Genomic DNA, 24,295 nt, shown 5'->3' with positions numbered 1-24,295 from the left:
CTAAATTGACTGTAGGTGTGAATGTGAGTGTGAATGGTTGTCTGTGTCTATGCGTCAGCCCTGTGATGACCTGGCGACTTGTCCAGGGTGTACCCCGCCTTTTGCCCGTAGTCAGCTGGGATAGGCTCCAGCTTGCCTGCGACCCTGTAGAAGGATAAAGCGGCTAGAGGTAATGAGATGAGATGAGACTTATCACAGAGATGATCAAGCGTTCTTTTGGAGTCTACACTAAACAGCCCATGTCCTCCGTTTGTCTTAAAAAAAAAAAAAATAATAATAATAATAATAATAATAATAATAATTTTAAAAAATGGGGATTTGAATTAAACACAAACAGGTATGTAGTCCCGTCCCCCCCTACACACCCACACTTTGCTTTATTCTATACACTGTAAAAATGTAGTGTAATATACTGCTCATATCTGGCAACACTAGAAAAGTGCTAATCGTTCCTTGTGTATATACAAACTCATTTCATGTATTAAAAAAGAGGCACCCTTGATTTAATGAAACAGTACTCGAATTACAAAAAAAAACAAAAAACAATAATGTGTGAAGTTTCTCCCCATCAGGCAGGTAGAGAACATGTTAGTGCAATGTGAGTGCCGCATGCTTTTCAAGTTCAGGAAACTAATCCCATTCTGGCAAGTAGCACGAACACAGACAAACTTCATATCACATTTCAAGCTTTTGTGCATGTTTAAAAGGGAGAGAGAAGGGGGGGAAAAAACTGGAGTCTTCTGGATCTGCATGTGGTTGAGCAGCTTTCAGACACTGGATGACAATGTGACCTGTATCTTTCAGATCCTCCGCTTGGGGCATGAATCTGTGGGCAATCCGTTTGCCTCAGTGGGTCCCTTATTTGGTCATCCATTTTGAAGGACCTCTTTAGAGTTTTGTGATGTTACAATACATTGACCAGTTCAGTTTCTGATGAGTCTGTTTCTGACTCCAGCTCCCTAAAGTGAATGAGAAAGAGAGAGAGAGAGAGAGAGTTAACTTCATCATATTCAAAACATGCAAAATGGAGTAACTTTTCAGTGGTGCTACAACTGATACAGATCAACAGTGACATTATCTTTCTAAATCTCTCATGAGATGCTTATCACCCACCCACACCATCTCATCAGTCCCAGCTTGTATTGGCTGACTAACTGGCCTAGTTTGCATTGAATCCGCTGTTGAAGCGCACAGAAGGTGTTAGTACACCTGTCATTATAGTGCGGACTTTCCATAGCATAGAAAATCGTCACGTTTCAATTTGTGTAACTGAACTTGTTTCATATCACTGGTCATATAAACCTATGCAAACAGGAAAAACGCGGAAGAGTTTGGTCGCATCTAACTACAGCCCCAAAAAATACCGTTGGCCATGCTGAGCCTAGCTACATTGCTAACAGGAGTGACAGCGCGTCTGACTGACTGGGAGGTCGCGCAAAGCTCGGAGAGGTACGGAGCAGCTCGTCTCAATTCAGATAAGAGCACATTTCATTATGGAAGTACGGTGGACTGTTCCTTTAAGCTTGATTAGCACTTTTTTAAATTTTGGAAACACCCCACTGTGAAAAACTGCCTGCATTCCACAACCTTGGAAAAGATGCCCAGTCAGAAAGGCTTTTACCTTTGCTCGTTGAGCAGTTTGCGGTTTCCCTGGCGCCGTTCTTCGTTAATGGGATAAGAGATGAATATGAGCAGTCCTATGATGATTAGTGCAGTTGGAGCAGCGGAGACCAGAACCTTCAGCGTAACAGCCACCGCTGCTGGTTGTGTGCAACCTCTCGTTACATAACCAGCATAACTATTTGGAAAGAAAAAATAATTTTATCAGGATTAGTTCTCTCATCCAGTTTAAACTTCTCAGGAGTCATAAACAACAGTGATATTTCTTGTGAACATCTTCACTGAGATCCATTGTACTGATTGTATCTTGCATTTTTCAGAAAAGCATTCGCCCACAAACCAAAAATAAAAAAAAAAACCAGACACTCAACCCAGACGTAAATGCACACAGCTTGAACACCGATATCAGATTGTGATATGCGACATCGGAAAGTCCATAGAGATGAAAGTGGAGCAAAGAAAAAAAAAAAAAACCTGAACTTTTGAAAGTCAAACTAAGATGGGGGGCAACGTCCCCCGAAAATATTTTAACAACATAACACGCAAAACCCTGCATTCTAGTGCATTTTACTACTTATTTTCACTAAAACAAGTTATAACTTTTAAGCCTTTTTCTTTCATGTACATTAATGATTAACATGTCAAAAATATCCAATTTAATTCCCCTAGTTAATGAGTAATTTTCAGGACTGCATTTAGAAAACGCGGTGATTTTCCTGCTACACAGTTGGAAAAAAATCAGACAGTTGAAGGTAAACTCAGCAAAATCCCAAAACAGTTCTGTTAAAAAGTAAAGGTCTGTTAGAGTTTCTAAAGCTTTCAGGTTTCAGTGTTGGGGACATTGAGCCTCGTTTATCAATCTTTTAGTAGAGTTGTGCGTTTGCAGAAGCTAAAGTGAACTAAACATTTCCAATTCATATTTATGCGAGTTGAAGCCAATTGTTTACATTAGTTCGTATTGTCTGTAAATTTAAACACACCAATGAATACCAAATTTCTCATGTAAATCAGGGCGTAGCTGGGGGGGGGGCACACACTGACTGGCAGCCGGAGTACATTATGTAACAAAAAATAACTACCATTGCTAGTTTTAGGCAGCTTAGAAACCAGCTCTTCCATTATTGCTGTTTCTTCCACGTTTTCTTGATGTGTTCTAGAAACGGCACTAAAACTTGGCTTCGAAACCACAAAATACAACTTTGATGGAAAAAAATATATATAATAAATTGCTTACCTCTCTTCACGTCGAAAGAAGGAGGAAAGTTCTGCTTGTTTTGACATGGCGAATTATTAACACGAGGAAATACTTGTAATTTGCAACTAAAAAGACTGCAGCTACACTGGCAGCTTGAACATGCTTTCTAGTGCGATTGTGTTGCGCTTGCGCAGAATGGTGTCAGTCCTGCGCGCCTTAGCACGTGCACCTAAAGGCGCGCCTTGGGCACGCACACGCCTAACGAGCTCCGGCACACGCGTCGTTAACAAAGAACACCTGTCTTTAATCAATGAACTATGTTTGGGCTATTTAAGGACCACACCCATGCAAGGATGATGTGAAGTATTACGCCGCATCTAGGAACGCGAAAAATCCGAAAAATAAAATTTCTCCATTCGGGAAACCGGAGATTTTCAAGAGTTTTGTCAAATATCCGGATGACTTTCATCCTGAGTCCAATTTCCATGTAAAAAGGAACAGAATATTAAAAAATGTGCAATAAAATAGCAGGGTTCCTCAGGTTATCCATCCTGATGCCCTACTTTTGGCTGAGGGTCTCATTTCTTTGCTTAGGACTAGAACTGCCATGTTAACTTTAGGACTGCAGTTGTCAAACAGTTTTGCACTCAAGTCTCCATCAATGAACATTTGATAACTTCAACAAATAAGACTTCATGCTAAAACTATAATGAATTTCCTGGTTACACAATTGCACTTCGTGACATTATAGGACAGTTATAGAAGCGAGTTACTTATAAATCACGCTATCTGTCATCACCCAAATGAGGATGGTTCCCTTTTGAGTCTGGTTCCTCTCAAGGTTTCTTCATGTCATGTTTATTTTAGCTCATATGTTTTAAAATCTTTATTTTTCTGGAAAGCTGCTTGGCAATAATGTCTATTGTTAAAAGCACAAGACAAATAAATTGACTTGATTGTGCAGACTGACTCACTCAAGGCTCAGAGTTGAAATTCCCAAAGAAACACCAGAGGCAAACTTGGTGAAGAACACGTAGAAGGAGTAGAAGATGGCTTCATGCCCCTGAGATTTAGGATTCAGCACTTTGAAGTCATCAACCACATCGGGAAGCATGGACCTGCATATACACATTAGTTTAGGGAAGCAGTCTTAGACAGCATCAGTGGATCCCTTACTGACTGACACTCACCAGGGCAGGAGGAAGGCAGCAGCAATACTGACTCCAGAAGCAAAGGCAATAATGTAAGTCACGATGAGATTACGTTTCAACAGGACCACTGTGATCAGGAATGGAATCACGATCTGCAGACATCACAAAGATGAGCAATGAAAATTATACTCATCATCAGGAATAATGACCACCAGATAGTGCTCTGGGATAATCAGGGTTGGCCAACTGCTTATACAACGTAAATAAATCACATCCAAAACCAGAGTGTCAGCGACGCAGTAACTTACACGGCTGTACCGATCACAAAACCAGGGGAGTTAACTATTGTGCAGACTGATTAGATCTTCCAAACAAAACTATCAGAAATCAAAATCCATTGAAAACTCAGGAAGGAGTAGCGATTTTGTGTGAATTGTGGACAGACGCTGCGTGATGGCAGTAGCTCATCGGCCAGTGAGCTAAATATACACATGTAGTGCGCAAAAATCTTGTCAACAGTAGAATACACAGCCAAGGATTACTGCCAAGTAATAAATTAGCAACTTGTAAATGAAAATTCAACAAACCCAATGGTAACTTTTGTGAAGACTCGGTCATCCAAATAAATAAAAACCCACAGAGAACTGCGCTAGGAAAAGCAAATTTCCAGAAAGTTCACCACACAGCTTAATTAGCAATTTCTTAATGAGAAATCAACAAATGAAATAGCAGCTTTTGTGAAGAACAATTAGATCCTCAAAAGAAAACAATCAAAACGCATTAAAAACTCAGGAAGGAGTAGAAATTGAGAGTTGTGGATAGATGACAGCTCATTGCCTACAGCCGGGGAGCTAATAAATAACAATACTGACTATTTTTAAACACTGTTGCAAGTCACAGTTCTTAAATGGTCTTGCTGATACTTACTGTAGTCCCAACATAGACAGCAGTTTTCTTTCCAAACCGAGTAAGGAACCACTGCCAGAATGGGATGGTGAGCGTGGCAGAGAGCTGGAGACAAAATGGATTAGAAAAGATTAGAACAAGGTTAAAGAGTTTTCATTTCAGAAATCATGAATTGACTCTTCAGAGCTTTATAACTGGCTTTTAATACTGCTAAAGCCACTGTGAGGAAGACTAAATCATAGGGTGAGGTTGGTAAGTTTGATGCACTAGAACTGGTGCCTCATTCATAATGAGATTAAGCCGAGACATCAGTCTGTACATTTCCTTTAATGAAAATCTTTGTATCAAAAGCGTGCACCTATTCAACATGCAGCATGCAAGAAGAAAGGAGTCCATTATAAATAGTGGCCTGCAAGTCCAAATTCTTTGATGAAGCACTACATTAACTATGAAAAGGCATTAAGTGATAATTAGCCTTTGGGAACGTAGTCACTTCCAGCAACTAGCCAAACCTGATGCATCACTTATTTGAGAGTCTATAATTGAAAGTAAACCATAATAGAATTAAAATAATCCACATAGAATAATTAACGTCCAAATAAATATCCATAACCAGTACCAGGAAAGTCTCTATTTTACATACAGAATGTGACTTTTGTAGTGTGTTAAGACATTTGATCCAAACACAACTCAAACCATCTAAGAGCAATTAACCAAATAAAATGATCACATTTCTGGAGTTCAAACATACCCTATTTATTTTTTTATTTAAAAAAAATAAAAAATAAGTCATGGTCTCAGCTTCCTATACACCCGCACAAGTTGGTCACAAAGCAATAAACGTCTTAATTTCATCAAATGCTGGCTGTTGTACTATGAACCTAGGAATAGTGCTTACCATGACGACCAGTAGGATGTTCTGAAAGTCATCTCTGAAGCCCAGAGTGGAAGAACAGAACAGAGCAAAGTTGCCTTCCAGGAGCTGCACAAAGAAACATTGAGACTTATAAAAACCTACTTGCAAATCCAAAAGCAAAATAAAAAACACCAGCCAAAAATAGCTAAGGGTAGCCATGGTGGTCTGAGGCTTTTGCCCCAAATGGGAGGAAAAAAAAAAAAAAAGTGGCTGAAGCAAATCCCACAAAAACAAACATCCTCCTGTAAAGCAGGCATAACACTCACCATAAAAGCCAGAGAGGTGAATAAGAAGCCCATCACCAGCTTGGTATATGGACCATGCCCCATTACTAGACGGATGCCCCGGAAGAAGGAGATCTGCTCTGATTGGACCTTTGAGATCCCTGCCAAAACAAGACTAGACATTTTAGATGCTGATGTTAAATGCAATGCATGTCAAATTCATCCGAGTCACAGAGCCACTGTGAACACTTCATCAAGCTCACTCAAACTCTGTGTATAGCATGAATACTAACAGTGTGTATGCTGGATCCATCCAGCAGCATGTGAATTTTTCATCAGAAAACACTCTTGTCTGAAGATATACAAATCCTGTTTTGTGCTTTGCTCTGCCCTGGGCTGATCCTGCTCTACAAAGCCTACTTTGTTAAAAAGTCTTTCACCAAGGAATCCCAAAATAAGCTAGCAAATTGCAACACTATCTTTTACAGTGGACCCCTTTTTCAGATGCATCTTTGTCACTGGTGTGAAAGAACTCTAGGTTTACCCAGTGCCATTCTCAAACCCCCAAAACCAACCAAGGTGCCAGCCACAGCCTCCGAGTAACCTGAGACCTGTAGAAAAGATCTAGTTTACGATGCAGTATACTTGATCTGAATTAAACCAAACTGATCCCCATTTTAAACCTGTAATTATGACTAACTCTCTATGGGAACCATACAGAACTATGATATCCAAAGAATGTGGGTGTGGATGGATACAAAGATTATACAATAATGCTGTGGAAACACTGACAACAATTCTGGCTTACCTTCGTGTTCCTTCACGCCACAGAAGAGTGTGATGGCACAAAGGACATAGATGACACAAATAACTCCTGAAGCGATCATGTAAGCCTGTCTCTGAGGAGGAAAAAAGAAAAACAAAAACATGGGTGGGGTAAAGTGTTAAACATTTCCAAGTGAGCATGATGTACATCTTTAATCTAGTTCACTACTAAACCATTATAACAATGCCTCAGGGCTCTGGGACTTACTGTGTGTTGCAGGGAAACAAGTGGATGGCTGGCGTTGAACTCAGATTCAAAGTTCTGGGAAGTGGAGTTGAGATCATTTCCAACTGGTATGCAGGGTGCATTGGCCATCCCCACGATCTGGCCTTGTATTCCAGTGCCGATGACCGTTCCTAAAACCTCCACAGTCATACCTGCATTGGAAATGGCAATGATGAGGCTATGTATGGAACAGAAAGCTAATGCATTATCACAGTATATATCATTCTCAGCTGTGATTGGTCAGAAGGTGGTGTTTACCTTTCTGTAACAGCAGCTGACAGTAGTTTATATTTATGTGCTCAATCTAACAGCACTTGTTTGCCTTCCTTTAATAATTATTATTGTGTGAATCCATTTAAATAATACCTAGAATCACAGTGTAGCTTAACTTCTATCACAAACCACAGATGAAAACTGTCACTTATTCAAGCAAAGTGTGTATACATACATACACACATACACTTAACTGATGACCGACAGCTTCACATACTTAGGCTAAATTCTAAATGGCATCCTATTCACTATAAATACACCCATTTTAGGGAGCACAGCATAATGTCATTGTAGAAGTGCACCATATACTCAGCAGAACACTACTTGAGATTTAACAGAAAGACTATGTTAAGTATCTGTTGAAAATTGTTACCCATTACTACTTACTTTTTTTTTTTTTTAAACCTCGCCCAGGACGGTATTGTTTTCGGTGGGGTTTCTTTATTAGCAACATTACAGGAGAAAAATAATTGGACCAATCTTCATGAAACTTTCAGGATAGATGGGCATTGGTCTCAAATAGAACCTCCAACATTTTGAGGGTCATCCGGTCAAGGTCACCAAAAAGGTCAAAATCTCCCCCCCCCACGATGTCTTCCATCATATTTACTTCAAACCAATTCCAAAATGTTCATCTTTCAATTCTGCTTCCATTGATATGCTACACGATGGGGTAACTTTTGTTTGTGCATCTGTCAACAATCTAGTGTCTAGATGGTTGCACCGATTGACTTCAAATTTTCAGGGTAGGTGGGCAATGGTCCGTAGATTACCTGATTAAATTTTTGGGGTAAATCGGGTCAAGGTGAAGGTTAAGGTCACTGGAAAAGTCAACCTTTGTCAGAATAACATTTTCCATTATAACTCAAAAACGATTGCCGATAGATATATGTTTACTACTGAGCATATAGGAATGCCCATATGGCCTTTCATTTGGCACCATGATCTTGGACCTTGAAAGGTCAAACTCAAGGTCACGGATTTTCAGAGGGCTGTAACTTGAACAGTTGATTGCAGACATATTTACCATTATCAACTTATAGGAAGTGCCATATGGGCTTTCATTTGGCACCATGATCTTTGACCTTGAATGACTTTGAAATGTCAAACTCAAGGTCATGGATTTTCATAGGACTATAATCTGACAGCTGATGATTGAGAAATATTACCATTATCAACATATAGGTATAAAATAAGTGCTGCCAGGCGAGGTTTGTTTTGCCTGGTAACACTTGTTTATGAATATTAAAGTTACAACTAAAATAATTAGAAAAAAAGTATGCAATAAACGACAAGTAAAATTTGGCCAAACCATTCAGAAGACAGACAGACAGACAGACAGACAGACAGACAGACAATAGCTTCTTCAATAGCTGAATAACAGAAATAAATGTAGAATCTTAAACATCTGAATGTGTGTGTGTGTGTTGCCCTGAAGTACACAAAACATGTTCTGGCTGGCCTCTTTCAGCCTAGTGTATTATCATAAATGAAAACATTGCCTCCTGCCTTTACAGTTTCCAGCATCTTGAAATACTTACGATAAGCTGTTGCTGAATCTCTCTCTTTCTGTTCTGAACTGATGAACATGGTGAGGGCTGAGTATGGCACATGGAAGCACTGCAATGCAAAAACAGGAGAAAAAAAAAAAAGTGGAAAGTTAGTTCTCGCTCATGCATATTACAGGTAGTTTCTATGCAGAAGCAGCACTCTGGAAGATACCCACCGTTTGCAGACTCTGGAAGAGGCAGTAGAATAGGAGGTACCAGATAATTTTGCCCTGCTCGAAAGGAGGCACATACCAGATGAGAAAATAGGACACGACTGCAAACGGCGTGGACAGAATAATCCTGCAAAGAAACAGAAATGAGAAAATTGTAATAAGCTGCATGAGCATTGCAATTCAAACCATGAAGACTACTCAGGCTTTAGACACAGCGGAGCTAAACTGGCAGATTTAATTTGCAGACTTTATAAATCCACTTTAGTTTGGGTTACTTTAATTATAAAAATTTGTGAAATTCAGTCAGTCAGTGCTCAATCTATCCAAAAATGAGAAGTGCCCTTCAAACCACATGATACCAGTGCACAATGCTCTCCCTTTTAGGTGTTTCCCGTACATTCTCCGACTGCAACATACTGTAACCACAAACGACAGCTGAACATTTCATTTCGGGGAACGTCCTGAGTCACATCCTGCAATTGCTGCACATTTCCGATGATACAATATTCACCTTGTGTGAATGTAAAGGCTGTAAGAAGTATACTTCCTTTTATACTTCTACAGTATAAAAGGAAGGTAGACAAATTTTTCCATGAGGAAACAAGTTTAGACCAGGACAAGAAACTGGTTTGTGAACAGGTTTGTCAAAGTAACATTTATATTTACATGGATGTATTTGGTCATGTACTGAAAAGTTATGACTCAACTGCTATAAAAGGATCAAAAAAAAGTTAGTATTATGCAATTGTTGTTGGCCAACACACACACACACACACACACACACACACACACACACACACACACACAGAGAGAAAATGATACTGTCCAGCATCTGTTTCTTTCATGTGGAAAGAAGTCTACTTTTCTCTATAGGCCCATTTAAAATAGCACAAGCATGTGTTAAGCTGATCAGTGCTTTATTGAACGCAAGTCCTCAGATATAGTCCTGATAGTCTGTGTAAAATTTGAAGCATTAAAACTGCACATCAACTATAACTTCATCCAATATTTTTGTTCTCCTCTTTCATCAAATCCCACTGCAGCAAGTAGGTTGGAACACAATGGTGAAGTTTTAGTTCTCTTTTCCAATATTTACTCACTAAACCCTTAAACGGTACCTAGTATTTAATAGATCCTGCCTCAAAGAAAGGGCACAGAACTATGATTAATTGTTGCTACAGCGACTCGCTGCTTGATGACCAACATTACAGTATCTGAACCAAAGTAACCCTGCAAAGGCTCCTCCTGCCTTTGGGAAGTCTTTTGTGACTCATCAGCTTTGGTGCCTTGTGATTGGAGCAGCAGCAGGTGGTGTGTTGTAGGCTGGACCATTCATGACTAGGGAATTTGAATGCCATCACAAGGAACCCCCCCCACCCCACACACACCTTCTTGCTCTCACGCTTAGCACTAGTATCTCGATCGCTCACATTGTTTCTTTTCAGATTTTCATGTGCTGTGATACAGAAATATTTTTTTCCTTTGCATATTAAAAATACATTAAAACAGCTAGTATAATAAATGACTGAACCAGAATTGAACCACACTAATTTCAAACAGTCATGGCTACAATCATAAACATGATTAAATAAAACAGGAAAGAAAATCCTATTTGTGCTTTAACTCATTTTGCCCCATCTATGGAAAATGAATGGAGCAAGCGATTGGGAGAACTTCAGGAAATCATTCACTAATTATTATTACTATGCCTGTCCATTCCATTCCTCAGAGATGGTTAGTACACCAACAGCCAGCTATACATATGTGCCATGAGTCTGATAATGAAACAGGCGCGTTTCTGTGCCTAGAACGAACCAAAGAAAGGGGGATGGGCACTTCGAAGGTCAGTGACCTCGCCACAAAATTGGAAGGACTAATGTGGAAGCAGCATCAACCCAATTGAACAGCTCTGTCCTTATCCAGCTCACAAAGCCAGGCAAGTCTTTTCCAAGGTTCTAGGAGCAGTCCAGGGTTCTCTAAACCAGATGCCACACTGCATCATAACTTTCCCCACATTTTTTTTTTTTTAAACACACAGGATTAGAAATTAACAAGTTTTGTTTACCTGCCACATTCCATTATAGTGGACAAATGTGTCAATAAGCTAGCAAAACTTAAGGGCTATATCCAAAATCACTAAATCTTCTCATACAACTATCAGGTGCAGATATTTATTTTAGCACAAAAAGATCTGCCAAGACCTACTGACATGGCAAAACCTTTGTTGCATTGAATGGAATTTAAATCGCTACTAAAAATCCCTTTCCCATCCCAGTCCTCTCAACCTTCCCAAATTTATAACTCTGCCTCGAATGAACTTTTAGTTTTGTTTTTCCCCTCCCCTCACATGCCATCCCGTGACATTTCAAACTCACTGGAACAAATGAACAGATGTCTAGTTTGACAGAATCATGTGAGAGAGATCCTGTAATGCCTACTAGGTACCACCCCCAATACCTTCTTCCACAGTTTCGTTATTACTCACAGGGTATCAGGAGTTTGAGGGGGTGGGGTGGGGGTGTTAAACTTAGTAAACCAATCATTCAAAACAGGGGCCTCGGCAAGGGCTTATCCGACTAAAAGTCCCCGCAGGGTAGCTTTACACATGGGAATTCTTCTACAGATGACACCATTTTAAAATCGGGGAAGGGGGGGTTAAATCTTTCAATAAGAGGGGTAGAAAAGCACCAAAGATATCTGAATAGAAAAGTGGAGGTGTCTATATCTGATGAACAATGTGGTAACAAGAATGACCTCAGGAAAAGAGGTTTAAAAAGTACCATGGCATCATCCTCCCAAATCTGGTCCACGGTGTCCGGCTGACCAGGAATCCCACAGTGGGGTCTGTGATAGCATCCCAAGCTCGTCCCACAAACAGGATAATGGAGGCATTGAATGGATCCAGCTAAAGAGCAAAGAGGGGAACAATCAAGGCCTTACACAAAACAGAGCATTTGAGCATCAATAAATAATCAAAACAGACAGCACACTGGTCATAATCCAGAGCAAATTAACATGCTAATTTAGGAAGAAATTAGAAGAAATGTGCAGTCATGCATTAGAGAAGCAGACACAGCATCACACTCTCTCACACATACACACCCCTGACCAGTATTTAACAGTTATTAACAGACACATAGCAGTTCATATTGCACAAACAGTTATCACAGCTCTAGCCAAATAAAATCATGCCTGATTGATGAAGTTAATCATGTTACCTCATCTCTGTAAACAGTTACTGTTTACTGCATCAAGAAAAGTTTTAACTGAACACCATGGTTTTGTTCAAGAGGTCATTAGATTTTATTTATTCTTTTTTTTTTGGAGAAATACTTTGAAATTTCAAGCAGCATTTTTAGTTGAACTTCCCATCCATGAAAGGTGTGGCGCCTGTTACCACCTGAAACTGATGGTGTGGTTCAAGTAACTAACTAACTGCTAAGTATACATGGCAGTGCAATTAGTTTAATTTTTAATCAAGTTTTATATTCTGATATTGATACAGTGAAACTAGTTAATATAAATGAATTTATTTATTTATTTTTTAAAGTATTCCCTCAGTTATAGTCCTATCATTTAAGAAAAATAAAATAAAAATGGTGTGTCATGTTTTGACCTGTTCAGTTGCTATACATATAAAAAAAAGTCTGACAAGAATAACCTGCTTTCTGTTTATTGTTCAAGGTATGGTAAATATTTGACAGAGCTATACTGGGGAAACAATATGTGTAGTCTATAAATAACATGTCTAATAAGTGGCAAGCCAAAAGAAGTACAAGACACAAAGATTTTAATAAAACTATGATCCCAGGAGCACAAGGACTTGTTTGAATGGAGATATGTACACCGCCCATGCCTCCACACACACGAAGTGCTTTCCCACGAATACAACTTATGCAGCTTTGTATGAATAAAAACACTTTGTTCATGAATTTCTCCTAGCACATGCAACCATACAGTCACACTGTACAGCCCTGATTGGTTAAATGTTGCTGCACAGCAAGGCTAGACTGCAAATTAACTATAGTGACCTTCTGTAAAGATCAGAAAGTATCCAGAGTGATTTTGGGACATTTGTTCACCAAACATTCAGGAACAAGTAGCTCTGTGGACATTGCATTCTCCCCAGTTGACAGTGCCGGCTACGGTTAAACACTGTCAGTCAGTATGGCATAATTAGCAGTTTCTCAAAGCCTTGAATGCACAATCGTAACTCGCACTGTAGGAGGCCTTTGCTTGCTTGCCCTTGGAAACAAATGCCAAAATTGTTCCCAAAACTTTGGTTGCATAGAAGAACTTGATTCAAACCTATTCGGGTTCCCCCCCAAACACACTACCTCCATTGTATGTGTGTGGTGGCTGTCATCTTGTTGAGAGTGGGGCATTATTTGCAACTTCATGGGCCAATGAGTTTGTAAAATACAAGCTCATAAACTGGAGTATGAGTGCAATTGGGAAGTCCAGAAGTCCATTAAGAGCAAAGGAGGCATATTGGGAACCCATATTGATTGTATTTTGGCTTTTGTATCACAAGTGTGTAACTTTATGGCCCCGTCCCCACTCATAGTCTCATCTAATCTCATTATCTGTAGCCACTTTATCCTGTTCTACAGGGTCGCAGGCAAGCTGGAGCCTATCCCAGCTGACTATGGGCGAAAGGTGGGGTACACCCTGGACAAGTCGCCAGGTCATCACAGGGCTGACACAGACAACCATTCACACTCATATTCACACCTACGGTCAATTTAACCTAACCTGCATGTCTTTGGACTGTGGGGGAAACCGGAGCACCCAGAGGAAACCCACGCGGACACAGGGAGAACATGCAAACTCCGCACAGAAAGGCCCTCGCCGGCCACGAGGCTCGAACCCGGACCTTCTTGCTGTGAGGCGACAGCGCTAACCACTACACCACCGTGCCGCCCCCCACTCATAGTGAAAACAGTAAATTTTCCACAATTATACAGTAAAGGTGTTTTGTGGGAATGGAAGCAAAAAGGCAAAGTTGAAAAGCTAGTCTACCCCCAAACAACTCAATACTGTAGCATTTATGAAAATCTTTTGTTACAGCACCAGGGAGAATCCGAACAGTCAGATGTGTGTGTTGTGACTGATCGTGACGCTGCTGGTGGTGACAAACAACGTAGTGATATTGTGAGGTCACTGCTCACACTGCCTCAATGTAAAGCAACCGGCAGCAAACTCAAAAACAACAAGCAGTTAGCCAAAACCACATAAAAGCTTGTTTTTGTGTGCATACATAGCCATAATAAAGTTTAATTTATTAACTACGCACAATGACATCAACAGTAACTAATAATAAAATAAGCTATAACTTATTACAGTCCTTCCCATACCATGTGGCGCATAGGGCGGCGCCGATCTCCGTTTCCGTAGCCCTTGGCCTCTCGCCTATTACATAGCTAGGGTTACAGTGGGGGGCGAGTCCTCTGGTAACTGTGAGAGTTTGACTCCCCACTCGCATCTGTATTGCAGCGTGCGTTGCCAGACGGCAGTAGGTACCATTTTTACGATGGTCTTTGGTATGACCCGACCACGAGTAGAACTCGCGATCTCCCAATCTCTGCTAACCACTAGGCCAACTTGCGGTAACTTATTACAGTATATTATGTGAATTCTTTCCCTCATTTTTATCATGGTTGAGGTGCAGAGATGGATGCTAGTTTGGAAACCTCTTATTTACACAGTATGGACAAAGCAACAAAACACAGCAGGCATGAAAACATGACAGTAGAAGTGAGGAACACAACGAGCGTCAGCATGGAAAACAAAAGACAAATGCAAGACAAACTAATAGAAGCCAAGGTTTTAAATAAGGCGAATGATAAGTGAAAGCAAGTATGCAGGATTATGTGGGAACTGTAATTTGAGGGGTCAGGCTTGTATGCTTGAGCAAGTCAGAGGACATGGCGGTCCCACTGTATCAGCAAAAAGTGTTATAAATAGCCTTTATTTGAATAAATGTTCAGAAATAGGAGGAGAACTCTCAGCAGAAACATGATGCAGTTCGACTCATGCCATGTTGCCAACTAGCTAACGTCTCAGCTTGGGCCACCTCATGAATTACACATTATATCCAGTCTCGCATGGGTGGCACACCATAGCATTCTGCTAAATGCAGTCAGATGGATACACAACATGTGTAACTTTTCCATTACGGAAGACCAAGTGGGAATGAAAACGTGTTAGCCTTTCCCTGTTGTTTTTACCTCATACATTAACAGGTTATGTGTGTGAAAGGGGCTTATGGCTCTAGTATTAGCACCAGTTAACAAATTGCAAGTATAAATCATGGCCTGACCCAAGGCGTCAATGTTGGCCTAAATGCTGAGCTGATCAGTTCTCTTTATGGAAACACCACAAACATTTAACATGTGATCAGGTGTTCTTAACAATGTGATGCTGTGTGAAAAAACATGGAAAAATTCACATGTGAATCATGTCATTATTCACTGTTAAGATTTTCTGGATGGTGCTTCAAGGTGAATTCACTTTAATGCTTCTCAGCATTTCTATTTCCACAAAGTAGCTCATGGAGACGCAACATTTTTCTCTGGAGTAACTAATGAGAAAGTTTTAAAGGTGCATTAAACTCACCAGAGCAACATCCAGGAGATAGATCTGAAGGAAAAAACCCAAGGCACATCCTGTGATCTGATAAGGCGCTCCTCCTATAGCATAACACAGTTTACTGCACACCGACAAGTGTCTTTTCTCCTCCCTCTGTAAAAAAAAACAAAACATCACACTTCAAATAAATTTCAAGTCTGTATGAAAAAAGAAGAAAAAAAAAAACTTTACGTCAAAATTGACAAAAAGGTTCAAAAAAAGTCATTGCAGGAATGAATCATACCCCGTTAGTATACAATACTGGCTGTATTAATGAGTCAGTAATTAAGGGTCAGTACTTGGTTTGCTATTAAAAGCACATCATTGCTTTGTGGATCATACACACAATATTTTCCTTTGAAATACCTGCAAGTGGCAACATACTTCATAACAAAATTATAATCATGATATTCAAATTAGCAACATAGCCAAGGACGTAAACAGTTACAAGCTTGGAGACGTCTCAGTATTCTGTAATGAAGGTGTAGAGCTCTTCACTTTAGAGTTTACTAAGTTTATTGACTGGCAAACACCTCAAACACTTTCTTTCATGCAGTACGCAAACACAATCCCTTGGAGACAATCATCATCAAGACCCAGAATCAAGAACAGGTTGACAAAAACAGGTGTAGGTGGTGTGACATATTGCAGAATATCTTCTCATTATCTCTAGCCGCTTTATCCTGTTCTACAGGGTCGCAGGCAAGCTGGAGCCTATCCAGCTGACTACGGGCGAAAGGCGGGGTACACCCTGGACAAGTCGCCAGGTCATCACAGGGCTGACACACAGACACAGACAACCATTCACACTCACATCTACAGTCAATGAGTCACCAGTTAACCTAACCTGCATGTCTTTGGACTGTGGGGGAAACCGGAGCACCCGGAGGAAACCCACACGGACACGGGGAGAACATGCAAACTCCGCACAGAAAGGCCCTCGCCGGCCACAGGGCTCGAACCCGGACCTTCTTGCTGTGAGGCGACAGCGCTAACCACTACACCACCGATTGCAGAATATATTACGGATAAAAATGAACATAATCTTTAAAAGATGCACTGAAATGGACCTAAAATTCAAGACAGAAAGGAAACCAGTGAATTACTTCATGTTCTTAGCCTAAAGAGTTAACACATCAGCTGGCAATAGGCAACTCATCCTTCGATGTTGTTGGTTGCGTATTCATACTGGAAACTCCTCACTTCTGCATAATGTCCAAAACAGGTGATTGAACATACATAATTTGTCAACTAGAAAATTCCAAATATCAGTGGAAAAGTAAACAAAGCAGCACCAACCATTATAAAACTATTTACTAAATAATTTCCACTTTGACTCATTCACATATCCATCAGTCTGCAATGAAGTATGACTGTCGCACATCTACAGTGGTGCCAGTATTGAAATAGATAGAACTCAATGCCAACGGCGTCGATGGGGATGCCTCCGCCTGGTAGACTACATGCCTTATTAAGTTGTGATTTGGGGATGGACATTTGACCTCACAGTAATCTTGACCTGTGACCTTTTAACCTCAAAATCTAATCAGTTCATGTTTGTCCCAAAGCGCACAAATGTTGAAAGTTTGGTGAAATTCCTTTCATTTGCCTTGGAGATATGGTGTTCACAAGGTTTTCGGACTGACATTTGACCTCACAGTGACCTTGACCTGTGACCTTTTGATCTCAAAATCTAATCAGTTCATGTTTGTCCCCAAATGCACAAATGGTGAAAGATTGGTGAAATTCCTTTCATTAGTCTTTGAGATATGGTGTTCACAAAGTTTGGGGATGGACATCTGACCTCACGGTAATCTTGACCTGTGACCGTTTAACCTCAGAATGTAATCAGTTCATGTTTGTCCCAAAGCACACACATAGTGAAAAGTTTGGTGAAATTCCTTTCATTAGCCTTTGCGATATCACGTTCACAAAGTTTCGGGACGGACGGACAACCCGAAAACATAATGCCTCCTGCACCTTAAAGGAACAGTCCACCGTACTTCCATAATGAAATATGCGCTTATCTGAATTGAGACGAGCTGCTCCGTACCTCTCCGAGCTTTGCGCGACCTCCCAGTCAGTCAGACGCGCTGTCACTCCTGTTAGCAATGTAGCTAGGCTCAGCATGGCCAATGGTATTTTTGGGGCTGTAGTTAGATGCGACCAAACTCTTCCACGTTTTTCCTGTTTACATAGGTTTATATGACCAGTGATATGAAACAAGTTCAGTTACACAAATTGAAACGTAGCGATTTTCTATGCTATGGAAAGTCCACACTGTAATGACAGGCGTACTAACACCTTCTGCGCGCTTCGGCAGCGCATTGATACGGAGCTCAGATATCAATGCGCTGCCGAAGCGCGCAGAAGGTGTTAGTACGCCTGTCATTATAGTGCGGACTTTCCATAGCATAGAAAATCGCTACGTTTCAATTTGTGTAAGTGAACTTGTTTCATGTCACTGCTCATATAAACCTATGTAAACAGGAAAAACGTGGAAGAGTTTGGTCGCATCTAACTACAGCCCCAAAAAATACCATTGGCCATACTGAGCCTAGCTACATTGCTAACAGGAGTGACCGCGCGTCTGACTGCGTCTGACTGACTGGGAGGTCGCGCAAAGCTTGGAGAGGTACGTAGCAGCTCGTCTCAATTCAGATAAGAGCATATTTCATTATGGAAGTACGGTGGACTGTTCCTTTAAGGTGGCGGAGGCATAAAAACTCAACTTACATACACACGTTCATTCATTCTACACACAGCTGTCACCAAAATGGGAGCAAAAACCACACCTAAAAACTTCAAGTAGAACATTAACATGGAAAGGTTTGGTCATGTGCAGTCACACTTTTGCATCATCTTATCTCATCATCCTGTTCTACAGGATCACAGGCAAGCTGGAGCCTATCCCAGCTGACTACAGGCAAAAGGCGGGGTACACCCTGGACAAGTCGCCAGATCATCACAGGGCTGACACATAGGCCAAGTTTACATTAGACCGTATCTGTCTCGTTTTCTTCGCAGATGCACTGTCCATTTACATTAAAACGCCAGGAAACGCCGGGAAACGGGAATCCGCCAGGGTCCACGTATTCAATCCAGATCGTGTCTGGTCCGGTGCTGTGTAAACATTGAGAATACGCGGATACGCTGTGCTGAGCTCTAGCTGGCGTCGTCATTGGACAACGTCACTGTGACATCCACCTTCCTGATTCGCTGGCATTGGTCATGTGACACGACTGCTGAAAAACGGCGCGGACTTCCGCCTTGTATCACCTTTCATTAAAGAGTATAAAAGTATGAAAATACTGCCCATTGTGTAGTTATGATTGTCTTTAGGCTTGCCATCCTTCCACTTGCAAGTGGTAAGTGATATGCACTGGGATCACACACACAGCGGCTCAGTCCCGAATCACTGCTCGTGCGCTTCACTCGCGCGCTCTGTGAGCTGCACAGGGCCGGAGTGCGCACCCTCCAGAGGGCACTCGCTGTTCAGGGCGGAGTGATTTGGAGCGCAGGATGCCTGCAGAGCCGAGCGTATCCGTGTATTGGCGTTGCTGTGTGCACGCGAATCGTGTATTGGCGTTGCTGTGTGCACGCGAATCGTTTTAAAAACGTTAAGCTGATGATCCGCTGATACGGTCTAATGTAAACCCCACCATAGACACAGACAACCATTCACATTCACACCTACGGTCAATTTAGAGTCACCGGTTAACCTAACCTGCATGTCTTTGGACTGTGGGGGAAACCGGAGCACCCGGAGGAAACCCACGCGGACACGGGGAGAACATGCAAACTCCACACAGAAAGGCCCTCGCCGGCCACGGGGCTCGAACCCGGACCTTCTTGCTGTGAAGCGACAGCGCTAACCACTACACCACCGTGCCGCCCTTTGCATCATATCATTGTACATAAATAAATTAGATTAGATAGAACTTTCTAATCTACCCTTTGGGAGGGTTCCCTCAGGGAAATTAAGATTCCAGTAGCATCATTACAGGATAAACAGAGAATAGAAGATAGAGAAAACTTCTAGGTATTGCACATTGTCCAGTATTTGCAGAGGTGTTATCAAGAGTTCCATGACAGAGGGGGGAAAAATAATGCACATCTAATTTAAGCAGGAGAAACTTGCTTGTGCACTGATAACACAAATGCACAAGTAGACCCTATTAAAAGCCCATGCGGTTCGTTCATTCAGTCATTAGCCACCTCGGCTCAGAAAGGTGTGGTCACGTGACCCAAACCACTAGAGTTTATGACACGTAGCACATTGCCTCGACATCTGTATAAGGACACAGAGTGGCACATGGCTCACTTTATACACACACATTTATCATTTTAAATAAGCCGAGGTGTATGTAAGATACGAATTATAGCGAGTATAATAATAATAATAATAATAATAATAATAATAATAATAACAGCCTGGTAGAGATAAAGAAAGCGCGGCACTTTTGAAGTTCAAACGCACAGGGAAATTAAACGGAAATAAAAACAAAACAACCCTTGTTTTAAAACCTGACTAATTCGGAATGTTTACGTTTACTCCTTATAAAATCGACAAGTAAAACAAACAATGTACAGTCATTAGGTTAACCCCATGCCCACTGCTCAGAATGAATAAACCCATGTATATGGATTTTCATTCAGAGTGACGCCATTCATCAATCCTCAGAAAGACAGGGTTTATGAATTTACCCTAAAATCCGTGCTGTTCTCATGAGCCGGTCCTTTCTTCAGCAGACTGGTCTTAGAAAACTGCTCAACTCCTTCTCCTCTGGCCATCTCAGCGACACGTCTCTTTAAACAGCGGATAAGGTTTAACTAAAACTCTCCCGCCTTTAGTCTTTATTTTAATTGTAACTCTACCGTAAACGCCGGCGAACTGAAACAACCGAGAGTCCGTCCACTCTATACCATTTCTGCCTGTAGCCCCGCCCACTCATATCGCGCCATAACACCAGAGCGAATGGTCGGAGGTAGGGCATATCCGGAATGACAGGAATGTATGCAGCAGCAGAGTTCGTCATATCACGTGTTGAGCTGGCGCAAATTGATCTCATCTCACCTCATCTCATCTGATTATCTCTAGCCGCTTTATCCTGTTCTACAGGGTCGCAGGCAAGCTGGAGCCTATCCCAGCTGACTACGGGCGAAAGGCGGGGTACACCCTGGACAAGTCACCAGGTCATCACAGGGCTGACACATAGGCACAGACAACCATTCACACTCACATTCAAACCTACGGTCAATTTAGAGTCACCAGTTAACCTAACCTGCATGTCTTTGGACTGTGTGGGAAACCGGAGGAAATCCACACAGACACAGGGAGAACATGCAAACTCCACACAGAAAGGCCCCCGTCAGCCGCTGGACTCGAACCCAGAATGATAGGAATGTGTGAAGCAGAGTTCGTCACATGACGTGTTGAGCTGGAGGAAATTGGTATTCGGCGCAAAACCGTTCAGCCTATCCATCCATTCATTATCTGTAGCCGCTTATCCTGTTCTACAGGGTCGTGGGCAAGCTGGAGCCTATCCCAGCTGACTATGGGTGAGAGGCGGGGTACACCCTGGACAAGTCAGAAGGTCATCACAGGGCTGACCCAGACAACCATTCACACTCACATTCAAACCTACGGTCAATTTAGAGCCACCAGTTAACCTAGCCTGCATGTCTTTGGACTGTGGGGGAAACCGGAGGAAATCCACACAGACACGGGGAGAACATGCAAACTCCACACAGAAAGGCCCCCGTCAGCCGCTGGACTCGAACCCAGAATGATAGGAATGTGTGAAGCAGAGTTCGTCACATGACGTGTTGAGCTGGAGGAAATTGGTATTCGGCGCAAAACCGTTCAGCCTATCCATCCATCCATTATCTGTAGCCGCTTATCCTGTTCTACAGGGTTGTGGGCAAGCTGGAGCCTATCCCAGCTGATACACCCTGGACAAGTCAGCAGGTCATCACAGGGCTGACCCGGACAACCATTCACACTCACATTCACACCTACGGTCAATTTAGAGCCACCAGTTAACCTAACCTGCATGTCTTTGGACTGTGGGGGAAACCGGAGGAAATCCACGCAGACACAGGGAGAACATGCAAACTCCAAACAGAAAGGCCCCCGTTGGCCGCTGGACTCGAACCCAGAATGAAAGGAGTGTGTGAAGCAGAGTTCGTCACGTGATGTGTTGAGCTGGAGGAAATTGGTATTTGGCGCAAAACCATTCGGCCGATCCATCCATCCATTATCTGTAGCCGCTTATCCTGTTCTACAGGGTCGCAGGCAAGCTGGAGCCTATCCCAGCTGACTATGGGTGAGAGGCGGGGTACACCCTGGACAAGTCACCAGGTCATCACAGGGCTGACGCAGACAACCATTCACACTCACATTCACACCTACGGTCAATTTAGAGCCACCAGTTAGCTTAACCTGCATGTCTTTGGACTGTGTGGGAAACCAGAGGAAATCCACGCAGACACGGGGAGAACATCTCATCTCATTATCTCTAGCCGCTTTATCCTGTTCTACAGGGTCGCAAGCAAGCTGGAGCCTATCCCAGCTGACTATGGGTGAAAGCCGGGGTACACCCTGGACAAGTCACCAGGTCATCACAGGGCTGACACATAGACACAGACAACCATTCACATTCACACCTACGGTCAATTTAGAGTCACCAGTTAACCTAACCTGCATGTCTTTGGACTGTGGGGGAAACCGGAGCACCCGGAGGAAACCCACGCGGACACGGGGAGAACATGCAAACTCCACACAGAAAGGCCCTCGCCGGCCACGGGGCTCGAACCCGGACTTTCTTGCTGTGAGGCGACAGCACTAACCACTACACCACCGTGCCGCCCCAGGGAGAACATGCAAACTCCAAACAGAAAGGCCCCCATCGGCCGCTGGATTCGAACCCAGAATGATAGGAATGTGTGAAGCAGAGTTCGTCACATGACGTGTTGAGCTGGAGGAAATTGGTATTCGGTGCAAAGCCATTCAGACTATCTATCCATCCATTATCTGTAGCCGCTTATCCTGTTCTACAGGGTCGCAGGCAAGCTGGAGCCTATCCCAGCTGACTATGGGAAAGTCACCAGATTATCGCAGGGGCTGACACAGAGACAAGCCATCATTCACACTCATGGTCAATTTAGAGCCACCAATTAACCTAACCTGCATGTCTTTGGACTGTGGAGGAAACCCATGCAGACAACATGCAAACTGGGCTTGAACCCAGGACCTTCTTGCTGTGAGGCAACAGCGCTAACCACTACACCACCATGCCGTCCCCACTCAGTATAGTGTTTATAAAATATACAGTCTCTGGTATTACTGTGATAAATGGTACACCAGCAGAGTCATGTTTGGGGCAGTATCTATCTATCTATCTATCTATCTATCTATCTATCTATCTATCTATCTATCTATCTATCTATCTACTGACTGCATCAGGTTTTACTGACCTGAGACTCATATCCTAGTACCAGTCAAAAGTGTATACACCCCACTCATTCTTGGGTTTTTCTGTATTTGGACTATTTTCTACACTGTAGAACAATACACATCTCATCTCATCTCATTATCTGTAGCTGCTTTATCCTGTTCTACAGGATCGCATGCAAGCTGGAGCCTATCCCAGCTGACTATGGGCGAAAGGCAGGGTACACCCTGGACAAGTCGCCAGGTCATCACAGGGCTAGAACAATACTGAAGACAACAAAAAAATTATGAAATAACATCCAACATTATATATATATATATATATATATATATATATATATATATATATATATATATATATATTATGTGGTAAATAAGAAATTATTAAAAAAAAAAAATGTTTATAGTTTAAAAGTGGCACAGTGGTTAGCACTGTCACCTCACAGCAAGAAGGTTCTGGGTTCGAGCCCGGTGGCCGACAGGGGCCTTTCTGTGTGGAGTTTGCATGTTCTTCCCGTGTCTGCATGGGTTTCCTCCAGGTACTCCGGTTTCCCTCACAGTCCAAAGACATGCAGTTAGGTTAATTTGTGGTGCTAAATTGACTGTAGGTGTGAATGGTTGTTTGTCTCTATGTGTCAGTCCTGCGATGCCCTGGCAACTTGTCCAGGGTGTACCCAGCCTCTTGCCCATAGTCAGCTGGGATAGGCTCCAGCTTGCCTGTACAGGATAAGCGGTTACAGATAATGGATGGATGTTTCACATTCTAGATTCTTCAAAGTATCCAGCGTTTACCTTGATGACGCTTTGCACACCACTGGGATTATTTTAACCAGCTTCATGAGGTAGTCACCTGGAATGCTTTTCAGTTAAGAGGTATGTCTCATCAAAGGGTAATTAGAGGAATCTATTACCTTCTTAATGCATTCGAGATCAAACAGTAAATAGTTAATAATAAAAAATACAGTAAAAAGCCCTATTCCTCAACTGTAGTAATCCATGTTATGTCAAGAACCACTCAACTAAATAAAGAGACATCCATCATTACTTTAAGATTTGAAGTGTCTTTTAATTCATAAAAATACAACCCCACATCAGAAAAAGTTGGGACAGTGTGTTGAATTTGAACTTATGTCTTTATAATGTGTACAGA

At 42.0% G+C, this 24,295-nt stretch overlaps 1 protein-coding gene across 1 annotated transcript; it reads right to left on the bottom strand.

Annotated features, from left to right (window-relative positions):
• Positions 1 to 262: 262 nt before the first annotated feature.
• mfsd2ab (MFSD2 lysolipid transporter A, lysophospholipid b) lies at positions 263 to 20,637 on the bottom strand. The gene is made up of 14 exons (XM_060942838.1): positions 20,397 to 20,637; positions 15,678 to 15,803; positions 11,840 to 11,964; positions 9,063 to 9,186; positions 8,878 to 8,956; positions 7,046 to 7,215; positions 6,821 to 6,911; positions 6,055 to 6,173; positions 5,771 to 5,854; positions 4,894 to 4,977; positions 4,006 to 4,118; positions 3,790 to 3,933; positions 1,622 to 1,798; positions 263 to 959 (listed from the first exon to the last, which is right to left on the bottom strand). Exons 1-14 carry the CDS (start codon positions 20,481 to 20,483, stop codon positions 905 to 907), a joined length of 1,578 nt encoding a protein of 525 aa, XP_060798821.1. The 5' UTR covers positions 20,484 to 20,637; the 3' UTR covers positions 263 to 904.
• Between the last annotated feature and the right edge of the window lie 3,658 nt (positions 20,638 to 24,295).

Source organism: Neoarius graeffei, chromosome 16, assembly GCF_027579695.1.
Source record: "Neoarius graeffei isolate fNeoGra1 chromosome 16, fNeoGra1.pri, whole genome shotgun sequence".
Taxonomy (NCBI): domain Eukaryota; kingdom Metazoa; phylum Chordata; class Actinopteri; order Siluriformes; family Ariidae; genus Neoarius; species Neoarius graeffei.
This window is presented reverse-complemented; position numbering and strand designations above follow the sequence as displayed.